Here is a 21,764-nt window from a genome sequence, read left to right on the forward strand (position 1 = left end):
TTTTGGTGAGATCTGGGGTCCCCTGGCCTCTCTCCTCTGTCCTAAAAGCATCTGATCACACCAAGATCTATGTGATCCCAGAGAGGCATTGGCAGGAGGTGTCCCCTCTGCCACCTCTAAAAGCAAACCTCAAAAAAAGGCTGCAAAAAAACCATAGCAGGATGATGCCTGATGTATATGTACGTTAGTGGGTCTTCAAGTGGATTTACAGTAGGTAGATGAAAGATGCATAGTTAAACAATGGTTAACAATAAAAATACAGCAGAGATGACCCCATGGGTTGATCATTACCTTCCTAAAGCTCTTGATCAGTTCTTGCTGGCTCTCTGATGCACAAGATCATCCTCACAACTGACCGATAGTGTGCCAGAGGCTGGCATGGATCCATTCTCTGGCCCCCTATCTGGGTCCCCATCCCTGATATCCCTGCTGCTGAATCCTGGAACCCTGATAGCACTATAACAACCAACCAACACTCTAGGGTCAGGATGTCATTCATTACTATGGTGATGGTGGCTTGCTCACTCGCACCACAACAGCGCATGACTCTTAATTTGTGGCAGGTGGCATGCAGGGCCACCTCCAGCATTCAGGAGAAGATGGAAGTCCACCTCCATTACCTCATGCCCCCTGCCACACTGCTTGAGCCAAAAGGTAGGGCTCTGATGTGACGATGGAACTATGTGATTGGGGGGGCTTTGTAATGAAGGATTGTGTAATGGGGGCTCTGATATTGGGGGGGGGGGCTGTATGACTGAGGGCTCTGTGATGGGTGGACTGTGTGATTGGGAGGCTGTGTTATGGGGGTACTCTGATGTGTTTGGGGTTATTTGATGGGGGGGGCTCATGTTTATGTGGCCTCCAATGTATAGGGGTAACTGATGTGATGGGGGACCTCTGACATAAAGGGAGGAAACCTGCCACAGAGCTGTGTGAAGGGAGAGGGGGAGTGAGGAGAATAAGTATTTTCAGAGTGCAGATGAACAGTTGCTTCCAGGCATTCAGGTGATGATCCTGTTGTCTCCTGAATGGTTTTTTTTTTTTACTAAATGTTTATTTTCCATGGAACTAATGTGCCACAACCGTGAGCCAAGCATTTATCTCGCAGTTACAGCACAGCGCCATTGATTTGAAAGGTGCTGTGGTCCGTTAATTCAACATGTCATGTTAAATTTGTCACAGTGCAAATGATCACGGCAGGGGCCTGTGAACAGCCCCGATTAGCTGTGTTGTAGGCCGTATATAGGTGGTTGGAGGCTGATTGCATTTGTGGGGTGTTCTATGGAATGTGTCAGCTCTCATATAACAATATGTCTGACCATTGCATTCAAGATTTAAATTTAACTGTCTGTTGCAGATGTGCGCAATTTGTAAAAAAGAAGGTGCACTATGTTCAGTACAGGGGTTCGTTGGGCCTTATTACTGGCATACTGAAAATACTTGTAGAAACGAGTACTGTGTTTGAAATTGTTACTTGCTAAATATCTAAACTGTTATGGTGAATTTACAATTAGAAGCAGACGTACCCTATGAGTACATATTTGATTGGCTGAAAAACAAAACTTGGTAATATTTACAGCAGGGCGGTGTAGTAAAAGACCAGCTTCCCCAAACTGTTTTTTTCAAACAAAACATGCTTTTTCTGCAAAATACATGTATCAAACCTGGAAGGAATTTTTTAATTCATAGATACAATGTAATGTAAATAGTACCTGTTCTGTGCTTTTTTTTTTTTTTTTTTTTTTTTTGTATGTGAATGCTGACAAAATGTTTTACATTTGCTCATCTGAATTATATTTACACATTTTGTTTAATGAAGAGTGATCATAGTGTTTCTCAGGGCATCCTGTCCTAAATATGGACTTGTTTTTATTTCCTTTACTTTGTGTTCAGTAACATAAGTATGTACCCAGAGAAAAAATCCATCCTTGTATTGATATAGAGAAGTCTGTTCTTGTGCTTGGTACTCCTCTTTACTGTGCTTCTCTATTGCCCTCTGCTGTTTTAAACCTTTGTTTTATAGAGCAATGACATTTTTTTCTGCAGTAGTAATTAACCAGGACTTTGTTTTGCTTTTAGAATAATGCAATCAAGACATCCAAATATAATATACTTACATTCCTGCCCATCAATTTGTTTGAGCAATTCCAGCGGGTTGCCAATGCATATTTTCTTTTCCTGCTGATTTTACAGGTATGTTTTGCAAATATTTTTGATACCTCCTATCCCTCTTATATTGAACTGTATTGTTGCTGTATTGTTTCCCTTTATATTGTAAAGCGCTGCGCAAACTGTTGGCGCTATATAAATCCTGTATAATAATAATACCAAAGAAAATTTTAATAAAGTGCAGATTATTTCATACATTATTGGCTCAGAGTAGTTACAGCATAGCTTTACAGAGAGTTTACACTTGTATAGGGTTATGTTAATTACAAAAACTGTGAATTTATATTAACCAGTCACGTTGTCATTGGATTCAAACATGGGTGAAGTATGGGAACTGGAAATGCTGCAGTAGAACACATTCATACGTACTAAGTACATTGTTGTAGGTGCTTGTCATGTGATATTAACCATTGAACCTATTTACGGCTGCATAGGAAAAATTATAAAAGAAATGTTCCCCCTAGTAAATTTTGAGAAAGTAACCAATGAGCTCAAATACTGAGAATGAGAGGAATAGAGGGGAACAGAAACAAAGGACTAATGAAGGAAAAGAGTTCAGTGTATGGAGTACCAGCGAGGAACTGGATAGAAAGAAGGAAATCGGAGAGAGTGCAGGAGATGAGAAGGAAAGGTGTTGAGCATGGAAAGAGAGGAAAAGGAAGCTTTGGGGGGGTGAGGAATATCCTCTTGTTATCAGTTGTAAGACACAGTGTATTGGGAAAGGGGAAAATAATCAAGCCATGGTTGGTTATTTGTGATAAATTTATTGTGGGTGTCCTCCAAGATTGCTGCCAATTTTTTGTTGATTATTGTACCCTGAAACATAGAATTAACCTACTCGAAATTTTTTTTTTTTTGTGGTAGCTAAACAATTTTTGTTATAAGAGTTTGACTATGCTGAGGGGCAATGTCTATTGTCTGCCATGGGTCATTTATTCAAATATTTTTCAAATATTTTATTCTTTTAAACTCTTACTGCAGACCTATATTCAGATGTTCACCTAAAGCAGTCTTTAAAGAGTGTATAGTTTTAAAAGGGCTGAAATGCTTTCCTTTCCTGGAAAAGAGCAATTCTATACTGCAGTCTAATGCATGTAATATTAATTTTCTTTAACTGATTTTGTAGGAGTTTTTGCCTTTTGAAACACTGGTCTTCCTTTAAGTATTACATTAGAAAATCCACAGAAACTGATTAGAGTATATTTTACAACACAAAAAAGGGGGACTTGTCAGAGGTGAATAACAAATAGAAACAGAAAAATGATGACAGAAAAAAAGACCAAGTTGTCAATCGAGTCTGTCCCATTTTTATTTTTTTAAATTATGTACAGTGGGGATCGAAAGTTTGGGCACCCCAGCTAAAAATTTGTATTAATGTGCATAAAGAAGCCAAGGAAAGATGGAAAAATCTCCAAAAGGCATCAAATTACAGATTAGACATTTTTATAATATGTCAACAAAAGTTAGATTTTATTTCCATCATTTACACTTTCAAAATAACAGAAAACAAAAAATGGCGTCTGCAAAAGTTTGGGCACCCTGCAGAGTTAACATCTTGTACTGCCCCCTTTGGCAAGTATCACAGCTTGTAAACGCTTTTTGTAGCCAGCCAAGAGTCTTTCAATTCTTGTTTGAGGTATCTTTGCCCATTCTTCCTTACAAAAGTCTTCCAGTTCTTTGAGATTTCTGGGCTGTCTGTCACACACTGCTCTTTTAAGGTCTATCCATAGATTTTCAATTATGTTGAGGTCAGGAGATTGTGAAGGCCATGGCAAAACCTTCAGTTTACGCCTCTTGATGTAATCCCCCGTGGATTTCGAGGTGTGTTTAGGATCATTATCCATTTGTAGAAGCCATCCTCTCTTTAACTTCAGCTTTTTCACAGATGGCATCAAGTTACCATCCAAAATTTGCTGAAATTTTATTGAATCCATTTTTCCTTCTACTCGTGAGATGTTCCCTGTGCCACAGGCTGCAACACAACCCCAAAGCATGATTGATGCTTAACAGTTGGACAGAGGTTCTTTTCATTAAAATCTGTGCCCCTTCTTCTCCAAACGTACCTTTGCTCATTCCGGCCAGAAAGTTCAATTTTAACCTCATCGGTCCACAGAACTTGTTTCCAAAATGCATCAGGCTTGTCTATATGTTCATTTGCAAAGTTCAAACGATGATTTTTGTGGTGAGGACGAAGAAGAGGTTTTCTTCTGATGATTCTTCCATGAAGACCATATTTGTACAAGTATCTCTTTATAGTGGAATAGTGTACCACAACTCCAGTGTCTGCCAGATCTTTCTGGAGGGATCGTGCAGTCAAAAGTGGGTTTTGAATTGTTTTTCTCACAATCGTGCGAGCTGTTCTGTCTGATATTTTTCTTGGTCTTCCAGATCTTGCTTTAACTTCCACTGTTCCTGATGACTGCCATTTCTTAATTCCATTCCGAACAGAGGATATTGACATCTGAAAACGCTTTGCTATCTTCTTATAGCCTTCTCCAGCTTTGTGAGCGTCAACTATTTTCAGTTTCAGTTTTCTAGACAACTGCTTAGAAGAACCCATGGTGCTGATTGTTGGGGCAAGGTCAGATGAGTCTGGGCATTTAAAACCTTTGAGATTGACATCACTTGGTCTTCCCAGACGATGATTGAGAACAATCCATGACACTGGCAGGTCTCAGCTTGGCAAAGGGGGCAGTGTATGCTATAAATTCTGCAGGGTGCCCAAACTTTTGCAGACGCCATTTTTTTGTTTTCTGTTATTTTGAAAGTGTGAATGATGGAAATAAAATCTAACTTTTGTTGACATATTATAAGAATGTCTAATCTGTAATTTGATGCCTTTTAGAGATTTTTCCATCTTTCCTTGGCTTCTTTATGCACATTAATACAAATGTTTAGCTGGGGTGCCCAAACTTTTGATCCCCACTGTATGTATTTGTATTTTTCTTTTCCTTTTTTTTTTGTTAACTTTTTTTGTCTGAGTATAGATCTGTTTGTCCCAAGCTTGTTTGCTGGAAGTCTATTCCAAGCATCAACTACTCTTTCGGTAAAATAATACTTTCTAAGATTAGTTTTGAACGTTGCTCCTGGTAGATTGAAGTCATATCCCCGTGTTCTTGATCTTGGCTTTGTATTGAAAATACTGCCCTCCTGAACCTTATTCACCCCTTTGATGTATTTAAAGGTTTCAATTATGTCTTCCCTTTCCCTTCTTTCTTCCAGACTGTACATATTAGGTTCCTGAAGTCTGTTAATATGTTTTATCCCTTAGACTTTCACCATTTTTGTTACCTGTCTCTGGACTCATTCTGTGTTTTTAATATCTTTTTGTAAGTGAAGCTTCCAGAACTGGACACAGTATTCTAAATGAGGTCTCACTAAAGATCTATATAGGGGAATTAGGATCTCCTTCCTCCTGCTGATGACCCCTCTAGTGATACATCCTAGAATTCTATTTTCTTTTCCCATTGCATGGTCACACTGTTTGCTCATTTTGCAATATTTTGAAATAAGTACCCCCAAATCCTTTTCCTCTGTGGTGCTGGCCAACACTGTACACTCAATGTTGTACTCTGCATTCTTTGTCCCTAGGTGCATTATTTTCCATATAGAAACATTGAACTGCAATTTCCACTGCTTTGACTTCTCTTCCAGCAATGCCAAATCATGTTCCATGTTAAAGACATGAGATATCAATCCTATTGCACACCTTTGTGTCATCAGTAAAAATACATATCTTACCCATCAACCCTTTAATTCTATAACTTGCATATGGATTAAATAAAACAGGACCTAGTACAGAGCCTTGTGGTACACTACTAGTGATGGGTCTCTGTTCTGAATGAACCCTATTTACAGCCACACTCTAATATCTATCCTTTAGCCAACTGCATATCCACTAAACCACTCAAGGGTCAGTCCTAGCTCGTACAACTTTTTAATAGATCATTATGGGGAACTGTATCAAATGCCTTGTTGAAAACACAGCCCCACCCTGGACCAAAACATTAGTGATATAGTAAAATAATGCAATCAGATTAGTCTGCCATGATCTGCCATGCTGGTTTGGGTCCAGTGATCAGTGATCCTTCTTTTTAGGAGTCATTCCATTAACTTGACTACAACCGAGGTTAACTCACTGGCATGTAATTGCCAGCTTCTACCCAGCTGCCCTTCTTGTGGATAGATACAATATTAGTTATCTGCCAATCATGAGGAATGTCTCTTAGAACTCTGAGATGAATACCATCAGGGTCCATTGCTTTATTAAGCTTTAACCAAGCTAGTTCCTCTGCTTCCTCTGTCTCCAGAAATCCTGAAAATTAGCCGTCGTTTTTGGAACCAAATAATCCCCAAACTTGTTATTGTTGGTGCAATTTGTTTCTGAGAATACTGAACAGAAGTAATTGTTTAAATGGTTTGTTACATCCAGATGTCCCTCAACACAAGTGTTGTGCCCAGTCTTCATTTTAGTAATCCCATTGTATTGAATCTCCTGTTATTGTCAGATACATATTTCCAGTCTACAGCTTACTTTCTGTAATGCTAAAGACTTCTTTAACCTAAGACAATGGGAAAACAAGAACAATTAGTTGCTCAGCAAACCTAAAGCCAATACGTAGGCAAAATTTGCAGCCCCCTATTACTCCCACCGACCCAACCTCCACCATCATGTAACCATCCACAGGAACTCTTCCAGGCATGAAGACTGGTACTTCAGTGCTGCTTTCCAGACTGGTGTTTTTGCCTCCACTTGTTGTATCATCACCAGTCTGCTGCTGGTGTCCTGAAAGCTGATGACTGTGTAAAACCAGGTAATTGATAATAGATCCTCAAATTAAAACAAATGTATAGAAAGCCTGTATCCAGGCATAAAAAGGCATGAGGTCTCTGCTGCAAGCTATTACTATAGCGATTATTCCATGCACATAGAACCCAAGATGCCACTAAAATAGGGACAAGCCAGTGATGACATGTTGCTGAAGGTCTCAGAAATAGATTACTTCCATCAGATGAGGATGGCATAAACTGGATGCTGGACTGGTATAAACTGTGGAATTGTGTGGAAGTGGCAGGATTGTGTGGAAGTGATGTCAACAACCCAGATGAATGCTGCTGACCAGAAGAGGATGTGATGGATCGCAAGCTAAGCAAAGGCTGGAACTGAGGTTTGGGCTGTTGTCATTATTACACATTTCGGGGTGGCCCTTTGTCAAATAAGGTGCAACTGTCACTTCCGGTGTGAGGAAGGATTGACCATACACCAGTGGTCTGTCTGCACTGGTATCTACATTTACATCCACTTATGCGACTGGCCATCAGACCATTCATCCACACGATCCCGCACCTTATACCAGTCCAGCATCCATTTTCTGCCATCCTCATCTGACGAAGGTAATCTGTTTCTGAGACCCACAACCACATCTCATCACAGGCTTTTCCCTAAATACTATTAGTGGCATCTTGGGTTCTATGTGCATGGAATAATCACTATGATAACAGCTTGCAGCAGAGACCTCATGCCTTTTTATGCCCGGATACAGGTTTTCTATACATTTGTTTTAATAGGATGATCTATTATCAATTACCTCTTTAAAGACTGAACTTACAGTGTGTCAATAAATGTTTTTTTATGGTTTGTACTTGGTGTGCTGTGGTTTTACATGGTCATCAGCTTTCCTAAGTGCTTACTGGAGACTATTGGATCACCTATTGCACTACACCGCTCCTGGTTTTATTCTTCTTGGAGCTGCTGGACTGCTGCACAGCACAACAGTGATTTACTGATTATCACGTGCTGTTTGGCTGGTTTTGTTTTATAGATAATATAGGACATGTTGCATAATTTCACAATCTAGCGCCTGAATTTTTTTAGCTTTATGATGCTGGTGTCTCTGACAGCCATTGAGAATTGTTTATTTCACAAGTCAGTCACAACAACTATGAAGAAAGACCCTCCCACTCGGAACCATAGATTTAGGTGAATATTTGGGCCATTTCAATTAAGTTTCCCTGGTCGGATTTCAACCTTTAATATATAACTTTAATATTCAACTTTAATATACCAAACTGAATGCAGCAGCCAATTGAGAAACGTTTTCCAGCATGTCCCTTTTGACAGAAGTTGATTAAACAATATACTTCTGTAGAGCAGGGACACCCACACACTAAAATGCATCCAGTCCCTACTGTATAGCCAAATTTCAATCAGTGTGTGGCCAGCTTTTGGGTGGGACATCCAGTTAATGACATGTGCAAAGCATTATATAGCTCCATGATCCCCATCTGGCAGATGGAAGTCTTCCGACACCAAATACCTTTGCAGCTTTGGGATGTCATAAGAATAAATGAAGCTGACATTGGTAGGTGTTCAAAAAAGTGTCAAAATAAACCATGTATTAAGGAACAGTGCCCACCTTTTACAATGGCCCAAAGTGTGACTTCATGGCACACGTTGCGTAGTACATTTTCTTTAGCCCACAGAAATATGTCCCTACCATAAAAAGGCTAGTTGGATGTGCTTCCCCTAGGCCATAGGTTCCTAGTCCTACCCTGAAAGGGGTGGGGGTCCTTTTCTCTGTTGCAGAAGTGGAATATATGCATAAAAATACACCATTTCTATCCATCACAAGGGAGAGGTCGCTGCTACTGGAGTTATCCATACTCATAGCATGCTTCCAGTGTTAATAGTTTAGTAGCAATGCTGTTCATATTAGTGATCTGGAGAGTAACGACGTCTGCCTTATGGGAACTCAGCTGACATCTGGAACAGCTGCTAGGCTTTTTATAAACCATTTAATAATCCTAACACTTTGGTTTTCATGATATTCTCACTGGTGTAATGCCAATTAACACTCAGCTTCTGGCCACATCAAATTTAAAACAAGATTTGTTAACACTTCTGAAAAATATTTCATGAAAATGTTCTCATTCTACATCTCTAGTAGAACTACATGCAAGAATCTAGAACATAAAAGAAATGGGAAACCTTTTGACACTCTTCCACAACACATGTTGGATGGATAGAATACAGTTAGGCAATTGTGGCATCTTACTGAACATGAAACAACATCTTACTGAACATGACACAACATCTTACTGAACATGACACAACATCTTACTGAACATGACACAACATCTTACTGAACATGACACAACATCTTACTGAACATGACACAACATCTTACTGAACATGACACAACATCTTACTGAACATAACACAACATCTTACTGAACATGATACAAATCATATACCTCTTCATAAGGACTGTTTTGTTCAGAACAAATATAATATTATAACAAAGAAGCGCTGCCCAACTGAACATGTGAATTCCTCACTATATGCACATAGCAATGAAATTCATACAGTGTGCTCTATATCACAATATACATACAAGTGCACCACCACAAAAAAACTGAATGAATATTAAATTATTTAATATAGTCTCTCAGTGTGCAAACATTCCATATTTCTTCATAAAGTGCAAAACTCTTGGTGCTCTCCTCCGGTGTTCCCACTTACTCACCAACTCATGTATACTCTTAATATTAGAGTCTATCGTGCTTGTATGCTTATTAGGTTCAGCTGGGATTTGTAGTCCTCCTCGGGGGTCCAGTGCTCTACCCGATCCCCAGTTGCCGAGTTCCCTTTCATAGTTATAAATTCCTCATACGGTTGTATAATAGAGAGAAAAGGGGGCCCACATAGTAAAATGTTTATTATAGTAAAAACAGTTTGTGTTCCACTCACATGTAATGACAGATTTTCAAGCACGGACATACAAACGCCGCTCCGGAAGTAGCGCACCGACGTGCGTTCCACCGACTGGAAGCAATGTCACCAGCAGCTCCCATCTGATGCATTTCACCCCTCCCACTGGGCGTTCTCAAAGGCTGGAGTCCATGGTGGCTGGTGGTTATTTATATATAATATAATGTAATTTCCCCTTCCTCACTCCACCATCTTAAATACTACAAAGTGTGTATACATATTGCCATAGACGACATTACATTAAAGTTAAACCCATCTTACATGTCTAACACTTATAAATATATAGCAACAGGAAAAAACAAATCAGTTCTACAGATAATGTGCATCAGGTATTTTATTTTTTAATTTTTTTAATTAAATACTTTTTTTTTATTATTTTCAAATCTAGAAAAGTACAGGAGTAGGAGTAATCCAAACATCTGCAACACATGGTATAACTTAAACAGGTGTTTCAGTAGCTTACATAAATCAGGAGTGTCAGTAGCAAATACACAGCTCACAAGAATAGCACAGTTGTCTACAATATAAAAAAACTGAGAATGAGAGCTGTAAATAAATGAATATTCCTAGTATGACATTTGCAGATTAAGGGATGGGAAAATCTAGGGTTTGGGATCCAGGCTTTCATGGGTAGGTGGGAGAAGAATAGCAGAAGGGTAAGGGGGAGAAAATAAGAGAGGGGGCAAGAACATGAGAGAGAGAGCATATAAAAAAGGAGGAGGGGGAAAAAAACAAAAAAGGAGGAGGGGATGGGGGGTTGTAGTTGGAGGATGCTGGCAATCGGGGTTTCTGTCCATCTGAGAGACTTAGGCAATGACTCCTAGATAGAGAGATAACAAACCCAACATGATAGGTAGAGTTCATACGGTCAGAGAATCCCTGTGAAAGGTAGAAGGAAGGTAGAGCTTGATTCACAACTTTCAATTATCTGAAATTTGTTCATATTATTAGTTTACATGGCAGGAAGTTTCTAAAGAAAAAGAACTCCGGAAGCCTGGTGCTTGACTTCCTCAAAAGGTATTGTGAGGGCCCTTGAAAGCCAAGATTTTACTCTTTTGACTTCTGCAAGGATATGGGTGAACAGCTTTAACTGGTGGGAAATTCATAGTTTGGGTTTTTGTTTAGCATGGCTTTGCAAAAAAATGCTTCTGTGATCGTATAACGCCTTTTGTAGGCCCTGGTCCACATGTGTTTGGGTATTGGTCAGTTCCACCAGATATGCTTGAATGAGCCTTCAGTCTGGCAGCCACAGCAGTAGAGTGACATGTATTTAGGGACCATTAGAGATATCCTTAAAAGGATCAAGTGCCAGAAAAGTTTGTTGTTGGCTTCTACATCCAAAACTTGAGCTTAGCTCTTAGTTGGGGTGGCCCAAATCTAGCTTGAATCATCCACCGTAACAGTTTCCAAAGTCTGTTTCCCACTTTAGAATGTATGAAAGAGGGTTTCTCTGAACTGTTGTAAGAAGTGGGTTGTCTAATAAAGCTTTTTTGTAAGCCGTGAAGGCACCATCCTGCATGGTGCCTGTCAATGTTTGGGGGAAATATTTAATTTTGAGGTATTGGAAGATGTTTTATTTTTAAGAGCCCCATTTATGTCCCATGTATTAAAATGCAACATAACGTAATCTCAGCATCTTTTTGTGAGATCTGAAATGTGTTTTTCTTTAATCGTGTAACGCTGCATTTTATCATGGAGTGTGGGGCTCTTCCATCCCTACGCTATCCAAAAGTGATCTAAGATTTATCTACAATCAAGTCTGAGCACACATTAAGAATCATAGTCTGATATAGAAATATAGACTCTAATGTCCCAAAAACAAGGGTTAATAAAATAAAGAGTAATTATTATATAAAGCTGAGGGGATGCAGGATCAAATTACTGTAGAGCAATAAAAACCAGGTATCTACAGGTGAAACTTGAAAAATTGGAATATCGTGCAAAAGTTCATTTATTTCAGTAATGCAACTTAAAAGGTGAAACTAATATATAATATAGACTCATTACATGCAAAGCAAAATAGTTCAAGCCGTGATTTGTCATAATAGTGATGATTATGGCTTACAGCTCATGAAAACCCCAAATCCACAATCTCAGAAAATTAGAATATTGTGAAAAGGTGCAATATTCTAGGCTCAAAAAAGTGTCCCAATCAGCTAATTAAGCCATAACACCTGCAAAGGGTTCCTGAGCCTTTACATGGGCTCTCAGTCTGGTTCAGTAGGAATCACAATCATGGGGAAGACTGCTGACCAAATGTCTTATTCCTCTTGTCAAGCCGCTCCTGGACAACAAACAATGTCAGAAGTGTCTTACCTGGGCTAAAGAAAAACAGACCTGGTCTGTCGCTCAGTGGTCCAAAGTCCTCTTTTCTGATGAGAGCAACTTTTGCATCTCATTTGGAAACCAAGGACCCAGAGTATGGAGGAAGAATGGAGAGGCACACACTGCAAGATGCTTGAAGTCCAGTGTGAAGTTTCCACAGTCTGTGTTGATTTGGGGAGCCATGTCATCTGCTGGTGTTGGTCCACTGTGCTTCATTAAGTCCAGGGTCAACGCAGCCGTCTACCAGGAGATTTTGGAGCACTTCATGCTTCCTTCCGCAGACGAGCTTTATGGGGATGCTGACTTCATTTTCCAGCAGGACTTGGCACCTGCCCACACTGCCGAAAGCACCAAAACCTGGTTCAATGACCGAGGGATTACTGTGCTTGATTGGCCAGCAAACTCACCTGACCTGAATCCAATAGAGAATCTGTGGGGCACTGCCAAGAGAAAGATGAGAGACATGAGACCGAACAATGCAGAAGAGCTGAAGGCCACAATTGAAGCATCCTGGTCTTCCATAACACCTCAGCAGTGCCACAAGCTGATAGCTTCCATGCCACGCCGCATTGAGGCAGTGATTGCTGCTAAAGGGGCCCAAACCAAGTTTTCAGAGGTCCGCTATTGTTCTATATGCAATCCTTGTTTTATTGATTGCATGTAATATTCTAATTTTCTGAGATTGTGGATTTGGGTTTTTCATGAGCTGTAAGACATAATCATCACAATTATGACAAATCACGGCTTGCACTATCTTGCTTTGCATGTAATGAGTCTATCTCATATATTAGTTTCACCTTTTAAGTTGCATTACTGAAATAAATGAACTTTTGCACGATATTCTAATTTTTCGAGTTTCACCTATATATAATCCATTTATGGCTGCCAATCACTTCTGAATGTTGGTATAGAGTAAGTTTGGGTTGCATTTATTTTTTCAGATGCTATGATCATTTATTGACTGCTTCTGTCTAGAGGGTTGGAGATTTCCACACAGTGGCAATATGGATTTTTGTAGCAATGGAAACATATTGCATTAGTTTTATAGCTGTTCAAGTTTGCGCATTCAGGAGGAGCATTGTCAGTAATTTAAAGATTGTGGCTAGCATGGTAATATGTAGATATTTCTCAACAGTGTGGTTTTAAAAGGGATAATTTCTGTACTTTTTAACATTGCTATACTACAGTACATAGCAACAAGATCAATTATGTACAAATAACACTCGCGTCTATAATTACCAAATTTAAATGAACAACAAATTTGTAATTGAAGCCGCTATCCCTTCTCCAAAAAGATCCAAAATATCACATACACCTGATAGCCCTTGCAAATAGATACTCTGTGCAATTTGCAAATATCATAAAAAGAAATTATTACCAAAACCACTTTACTCACAGTCCTACAAATACATAATTATTAATCTGCGTTCAAAACAAATGACTGTGCAAAGTCCCAAATATTGTGTACTTCCATCGATTCCAACACCATGAAATTATAGAAAGTCCATATGTTGCAACCACCATTCAGTGTGCCACCACCAATGTCTGTTAAATCTCCTCATTCACCAGATTAAAGTAAAAGTTAAAAACGCTTTGTGGTCTCCCAGGGACCAGTTGCGATCTCCTGCTCGGCACTCCTCTGCGTTGTTACAGGCAAGCTGTCCATTGAATTTGGACTGTCAGTGCCAGATTTACCGCACTCTCCGATCTCCCCACAGAGAATATCATTCAATTTGCCTTAAAAACTTTGATCTACAAAAGCATCAATGAGAGTAATTTTAAGCTGTTGATAAGATGGTACCGCACGCTGACGGTTCTCCGGGCCTTATTTTTCTGAAGCCTCTGGTAGTTGCTGGAGATGCCGGGAGGAGCAGGGGACATTGCTTCACATTTTTTGGTCTTGTCTGAAACTAGAACATTATTGGAACAAAGTACACAGACTTACGCAAAGGTTTACTGACTATCTGGGACCAAAGGACCCGATCTTCTTCATACTTCAGAGATCCCAGTCAAGACCTACAAGAATGTGCCACTTAATGCCGCCAAAGCTTGTATTGCTCAGTGACTGAAAACTCCTCACCCCCTTCTATCTCATTGTGGCTCAACAAGGTGGAAGATAAAAATATCTTGGAAGATCTGGTGCTTTATACTCAAATCCGGTGAGAGCGATACTCTAAAACGTGGATTCACTGGAACATGTTTGGTACTCTGATAAGGGCAAGGCCCTAATGGAGACCTGTTCTGGAGACTGAATTTAATTCAGCCTTTCTCTGCAGCTTTGCCACTGCCTGCATTGCACCTCCCTGTTCCCCCCTTTTTCCCTTCTTTTCTTTCTATCCTTATTTCTTCTCCACTTGCTCATCCCCTGTTATCTTCGCTTAAAAGTGAGGGAAAAAAAAGAGTATCCTCCCTCAACTAGACCATGTCACTCATGAGAGCTATATAGCATCGAAGGAAGCCCCTTTGGATTTAGATTTTGCTGCTTAGCGTTGGCAACTTCATGCTCTGCCAACATGGTCTTTTCTGCTAGTTCTCTTTCTACAGTATGTATTGTTTATTTCCTTACCATGCATCCATGGATGTTACTATTTTGCACATGATTGATGTGGGGCTCTCTGTATTTTGCTTACTTTGTTTGTTATTCCTACTTGGTTGCTCTTTTCTTGATGCTTCTTTACTAAAAGAATTTGCAAAAAAAAAGTATTATAAATTATATAATGTAATAAGGTCAGGAATCCCCCCTGTACCCATAGCACATGTTTGTTTAGGTTTACTGTATGCGTGCATTGGTTTTTTGTTTCTGTGGTATGAGCACATTGTAGAAATTTTCCCTCATTGTGATGGCCATACATGTTGTGGTGGGGTGTGGACATGTTGAACACTTATCCATGGGATCACAAATATAACTCACATAAATATGTGTGGTTAGGAAATTATGTGCACACAGTAACAGACACACTGCATTTGACTTTATCATGTTAAATTCACAGTAGATAGCTTGATTTAACAGCTGCATAGATATGGCTTTAACCACCTCCCGCCCGCCATATAGTAATATGACAGCCGCAAGGTGGTTCTCTTGTTCTGGGAGGATGTCATATGACGTCCTCCCATTCTCACTGCGCACGTGCGGCTCAGGGAGCGCGCAGCGCGGCGAGTGCCGCCTATTAGTGCCAGTCAGTGCCGCCTATCAGTGCCATGCATCAGTGCTGCATTTCAGTGCCCATCAGTGATGCCTGTCAATGCCCATCAGTGCCACCTACCAGTGCCTCCTCATCAGTGCCCATCAGTGCCACCTATCAGTGTCCATCAGTGCAGCCTATCAGTGCAGCCTCATTAGCGCACATCAGTGAAGGAGAAAAATCACTTATTTACAAAATTTTATAACAAAAATTAAGAAAAAACCCAGAGGTGATTAAATACCACCAAAATAAAGCTCTATTTGTCACAAAAAAATGATTAAAAATTTCATATGGGTACAGTGTTGTTTGACCGCGGAATTGTCATTCAAAGTGTGACAGCACTGAAAGCTGGAAATTGGCCTGGACAGGAAGGGGGGTACAAGTGCCCTGTAGGCTAGTGGTTAAAAATACTATTGTCAACCATTTATACTAAGTTTTAGTAAGAGTTTGCATGTTTGTACCTGTTATAATGATTTCATATTCTTCTTTGTAGCTAATCCCTGAAATTTCTTCCTTGTCGTGGTTTACCACCATTGTGCCTTTAGTTCTTGTACTGACCATCACTGCTGTTAAAGATGCCACTGATGACTATGTAAGTTTTCCTGTGCAATTTTGTTATTGTTAGATCATGGCAGTCTTGTTATATAATGCAGTTACTTTTTTACTTATAAGAACTAAATTTGGATTATATTCATACCTTGCATTGTATCCTGACACTACCAGAGTGAGCCTTCTTAAAGTGACACTAAGTCCTCATGAACACTGGACTTTTTTTACAGCGGCTGTGTTTGGCTTTTGACGTTTTTTCCTGCAGCCAGTAAACCGCCCAGCATGTTATCCTATGTGTCCATGCACATGTAGACTGTAATCATCGGTTTTTGGCAGGGGCATTTTTTGGCTGGAAAAAACCCCAGGACTAGTGGGTTTCTAGAGGAGTTTTTTTTAGCTGTAAAAACACGCTAACGCTGTAAAACACGGTAAATAGCGATAAACCGTCTTTTTTGGACTGTATTTGACAAAAAAAAAACACTAAAGAACTTTCACAAAATGATGCTAAACGCTAATGCAAGTACAATTAAAAACGCTGAGAACCTCACGTTTTTAAGGTGACTTTACACAGCTAATGTTACCAGCTTTATTAACACCCCGTGTGCATGGAGCCTTAAAGATATCCTTATTTTCCAAAATAATCCATTCCATCCAGTCCAACCTGTGTTATGTGTGCGTGTTCATGTAAAAAAAAACATTGCTCATATCCCTGTATACTGTGCTCGTTGAGATACCCATCCAAGAGTTTTTTTAAAACTATCAATACTTCCTGCTGACACCACCAATTGTGGAAGTGAGTTCCACATCCTTACCACCCTGATAGTGAAAAACCCCCTACACAGTTTAAGGTTAAACCGCTTCTCGGATTTCATTGAGTTGGACCGTGTCTGCTTACACTCCCTGAGACAGAATAGTTTATTCACTATGCTAGAATCTCCATTGAGGTATTTTTATATCACTATCATATCTTCTCTCTTTTCCAGGGAGAAGTTTAATGTTTGTAGCCGTTCTTTGTAACCGAGGTCCTCCAGTCCCCTTATTAACTTTATCTGGACTCTCTCTGGACTTTGTCCAGTTCCCGCACCTCCCTCCTGAGGATAGGTGACCAAAACTGGACGGCATACTCCAGATGTGGCCAAACCAGAGTTTTATAAAGTGGCAGGATTATGGTTTTATCTCTGGTGTAAATTCCCTGTTTAATGCCTGCTACTATTTTGTTAGCTTTGCTTGCTGCTGCTGGGCATTGCATGCTATTGCTGAGTCCATTTTAAGGAATGGGCCCGCCCTCCCCATGATGAATTGCACCCTTTGGGGAGCCTAAGCGATCGGATGTGGAAGTTGTCCCTACACCAACAAAACCCCTCCCTCCCCCACCCCCAGCTGTCTTCTGGGACAAGTGAGAGGTCCCAGAAGACTATGGGACCATTCACTATGCGCATCGCTACCTGTGCATGTGCATTGGACCAAAAGTTGTCACATCCGGGGCCCGCACTTAGGATGCTGGCTCTGGGAGAGGACGGGCAGCGAACCTGGCTGGTGTGAACCTACCGCTGGTGAATAGGACAGGTGAGTGTCTGTTATTTAAACTTCAGCAGCTACAGTTTTTGTAGCTGCTGACTTTTATATTTTTCAGCGTTGACTGGAGCTCCACTTTAATGACCCTGTAATCTATTTTTCATTATATTGTTTCCTACTGTCTGGAATGAGCAATGCACTTTATATTTGGTCATGTACACTGCTCTATGCACACTACACATCCCATAGTTCATGGGAAAGAACAAGAGAGGGTGGCTACGTTCCAACATACGTGGGACAATGTAGCCACCCTCTAACAGCAGCCAAAAAAAAAGATGATTGAAGAGGAGGCTGGTAGCAAACTACAACACTTTATTGAGTTAGGAATACATGCTTGAATGATTTTTCTTTTTTCTTTTTTTTTTTAAAGTTTAGTGTCACTTTAAGAGAGTGGTTTGTACAAGTTAGAATTTTGTTTTGTATAGAATTTGTATTTATAATATGCAGATTTATACATTATGTATGTCTTTTTTAATATTCTCTGGCAATATTCATGTTTCATCCACTTTTAGGGTGAAACATATTCACTCTAAAATCCAACATCTGCAAACTGCACTCCTGTGACAGTGGGTGGGAGATCTTTCTGCACCCACTGTTACAATTTGAAAATAACATGGCTGTGCGTGGCTCCACCCACATGGTCGCTTTATTCATTCACAATTTTCTCTGAATGAATGCCTAGTTGTGGCTAACAGTTTGTGGTTCTCAATGAACTTGGAGGGCGCTTGTGAGCACTCTCATAGACCATTGATTCTTCCTTCTCTCAAGTAATTGCTTGCCGTTTGATGTACAGGCAGACAACTATCCTCAGAGTCTTCAGGAGCCTGAGATTGCACCCGTGATCTGCTGATCATGGGTGCAATGTTCTGCAGGTTCCTTAGAAAAAAAAATTATAAATGCACATTTTATTACCTGCAAAAAATGTGCATTTATTATTTCTTTTTTTGAAAGGTGAACTTATCCTTTAAAATTTACTAGAATGGAGTTTAGCAAAAGACTTGGAATGTCTGCTAAATCTCAATGAAAACTGGAAATTGCCTTTTGTTTTGGCACCAGTATTGGAATAAGGAGAATTTTTACAAAAGAATGTATGGATACATATTGTTGGCTTTCTTCCAGCATGCAGAAGTTCAGCAAAATTAGTAAACATCGACGGCTTGTGTAAAGGCAGAGGTCAGTTTCCTGTCCAAGTACAGCCCTAAAGCAAAATGTGTCCATAAGCAAATAACAATATCAAATAAGTTAGCCCAGTAATATGCACAAATATTTAGCCTAGGATGTTGTAACCTGTAATGCACTTCTGCATGGCAATTACCAATACAGGCAGCCACTGGGTGGCACTGTAGACTTTGTGATCCCTAGTTATCAAAGGGTGAGGGAATTTGGACAGTGAAATAGTTGGAAAAAACTAGTGCTAGTTGTCATTGTTCAAGGTCTTAGACTGTAATAATTTTTTCTTCGGTCCAAAGAATATAATATACATTTAAAAAAAAGGAAGGAAAAAAAAAACATATATACAGTTTATGCGCACACACAGTTGTTATTTCACCACTGTTAGATTGCCTATGCATGGCTAAAAATAAACCCCAATAAATATCCAGTTGATGTAATTTATGCATGCAAGACACAAAATGAGGGAGCAATCAATACAGACATTTATTAGGACCCAAAAAATGACAAAAACAGCTTGTGAGCATGCAACCTTAGTTACTCAAAGAAAGGTCTCATTATCTGCTAATAAGGCTTTGTACACATGGCTGTCCAGGGGCCATACAGTGGGTAATAACTGTCATGGGACATGCGCTTGCTGCATGCAACTGCCCATTGAGAGGAATTAGAAGATGCGTTTATGTGCCAATGGTTGCATAAAGCACCTGCACAAGGGAGTATGCTCTGAACACAGGCTGTGGGCAGCTGTGGTCCCAGGAGAGTGATTACGTAGGCTCTGCATGCTGTACGATTCCTGTACAGCCATGCGCATGAAGCCTGAGAGAGGTCATATATATTAGAATGGATCTGTGTAAACTATGCAGGTACAATTCAATAGATGTTTTTCTAAATTGCAGTTTCGTCATAAGACAGATAATCAAGTGAACAATCGGCAGTCTCAGGTTCTTCTCAGTAGCAGGTGAGAACAACATTCATATTGTACAGCAGTTTGTGAAATGCATTTTAGTAGCTGTTTGTGTCCAAGTGACAGGGTGAAACCAATATAAAAATGTATTTAGCAAAGGAAATTACCTATAATGTATTTAAATGTACTTCTTGTAGAAGTTAATGTAACGCCAATGTATCCAGAAATAAACCAGAACTTTCTATCTATAACAGGTTCCGGCCAATGCTATTAGGCACAGTAATGACTGATTAGCAATATAATCAGCAATGATTGATTAGCTGTCTACTGATCAACTTCTGTTCAAGCAGCCTGTTGGAAAATTTCTACCTGATCAACACTACAGGCCATCGCCTGCAGTGCTGATCCATATATTCTGATGGTGGAGAAGTCTCCCTGCTGTCAGAATACAAAGACACAAAGGGAAGGATTTCCATATCCACATAGAGTATGTGGATGGAGGAGTCAAGTCAGTTTTTTCTGTTAAACCACCTGGTTGAACGAAAAAACAGATCCATCCATAACCAGTCTTATGCTTAAGTCTGCATTTTGCCACTGCCCAATGCAACACATCTCCTGGCTGTGTTGCTGTGTGAACAGGGCACAACAAAAACAGTTTTTTTTTTCCTATGTGTCCCAGCAGTGACTGGCCTTTAACTAGTGCAGAAAAATGCTAATCACCCCCATTATGTGTGAACGTGCCCTAAAAAGTACATAACGCTGGGGGTGTCCTTTTTGATGTAACATCTGAATAATTACAGTATATCAAAGGATGAGACTTGAAGTAACATAGGGTTCTATCTGAATATTCCTAACCAAATAATATTAAGATTTAGCACCCAGATAGTTATTGAATAGTGTAGAAATTGTCAAAATAGATATGTTTTAAAGCCCTCTTAAATCCTCATTACTGTAATGCAGATGGACTACATATACAGTAATAACTATTGGGGATCCTCTACTTTTTTACACTGGTATGTGCTGCAGTAAAGGTTAGAATTCCCTAACAGCACATAGGGGAGTTGGACTGTTGCTTTTGCACACAAAGCAGCATTTCAGCTCTGTAGCGGTCTGACATGCCTACCTGAACACTTCCGAAATGACCAGCACTCTCACTCCTTGGGGGAAAGGGGCATGTTGGAGTGCTGGAGAGCAGAGTCACTGCTGTGTGTGAGAGAGCCGTGGTCCAGCTATCCTATGTGTTGCTAGCATAGTGTAGTTTACCTCATTAACCCTTGCTGCAGCATTTACTAAACTACCAAACCACCTAGTAAGTAACAAAAGGTACAGTTGAGATTTAACCTTAAAACAGAGGTAGGCCTCTTGCACATGGTACTGATGCTTGAGCATCTGCTTTTTATAAACATAATTTCAGGCGCTTGTTTTGCGCATATTCGTGCGTATTTATGTGCGTAATTGTGCACATATGCATTTGGGGAACAGTCAACTGAAAAATAACGTTATGGAAAAAGGAATGCATCAATGTCATTTTATTTTGGGTAACTAAGTTCACATAACAGCACATTATGTAACTTCAGAAACTTCCTGGTGAAGGAAACATGTAATTAGAGCTTTTTAGAAACTGTTGTATTAGGATCATACTGTGTGGTTTCAAGTTGGAGATTTGGGTTGGGAGGAAATTTCTTAGGAATGGCCGTATAAAAGTGATAGAATGTAGAGAGCTATTCTTGGAGGTCAGTTACTGGGCCCTTCAAAATAAATCCTGGCTTTTTGTATGGATAAATGAATTATCTATTATGAACTTGGCACATCCCATCATTCCATTGTCTCAAATGATATTGATGTTATATATTTGAATTTCTCTTATCACTTATTGAAGGACCCATGTGAAGGGGGCTTTAGGCTTTGCACCCATGATCAGCTGATCACAAGTGCAATGACGGGATCCTGCAGGCACTGAATTGCAGGAAGAATCAATGGAGTTTGAGAGCGCTCACCAGTGCCCTCTTAGTACATAGAGAACTACAAGCTGTTGGCTGCAACAATGGCAGCTGACGGTACTTGTAGTTCAGTCATTCACAGAACTTTTTAAATTGCTTTTTTAAATTTTGACAGAAGA

The 21,764-nt window shown here is 39.8% G+C and overlaps 1 protein-coding gene across 2 annotated transcripts in view; it reads left to right on the forward strand.

The window, feature by feature from the left end:
* The window catches only part of ATP8B4 (ATPase phospholipid transporting 8B4 (putative)), a 393,898-nt gene that overhangs the window by 105,962 nt on the left and 266,172 nt on the right, over positions 1 to 21,764 (forward strand). The window contains exons 5-7 of one of the 2 annotated variants that reach the window (XM_089670310.1): positions 2,080 to 2,193; positions 15,941 to 16,039; positions 19,638 to 19,699. In XM_089670310.1, coding sequence (XP_089526436.1) covers positions 2,080 to 2,193; positions 15,941 to 16,039; positions 19,638 to 19,699 — 275 coding nt within the window. Of the gene's footprint in view, positions 1 to 2,079; positions 2,194 to 15,940; positions 16,040 to 19,637; positions 19,700 to 21,764 lie in introns of those variants that run through there. The other variant, XM_089670311.1, reaches the window with a different exon arrangement.

This window comes from Staurois parvus, unplaced genomic scaffold, assembly GCF_062004578.1.
Source record: "Staurois parvus isolate SC_StPar_1 unplaced genomic scaffold, SC_StPar_1.0 ptg000089l, whole genome shotgun sequence".
NCBI classification, from domain to species: Eukaryota; Metazoa; Chordata; class Amphibia; order Anura; family Ranidae; genus Staurois; species Staurois parvus.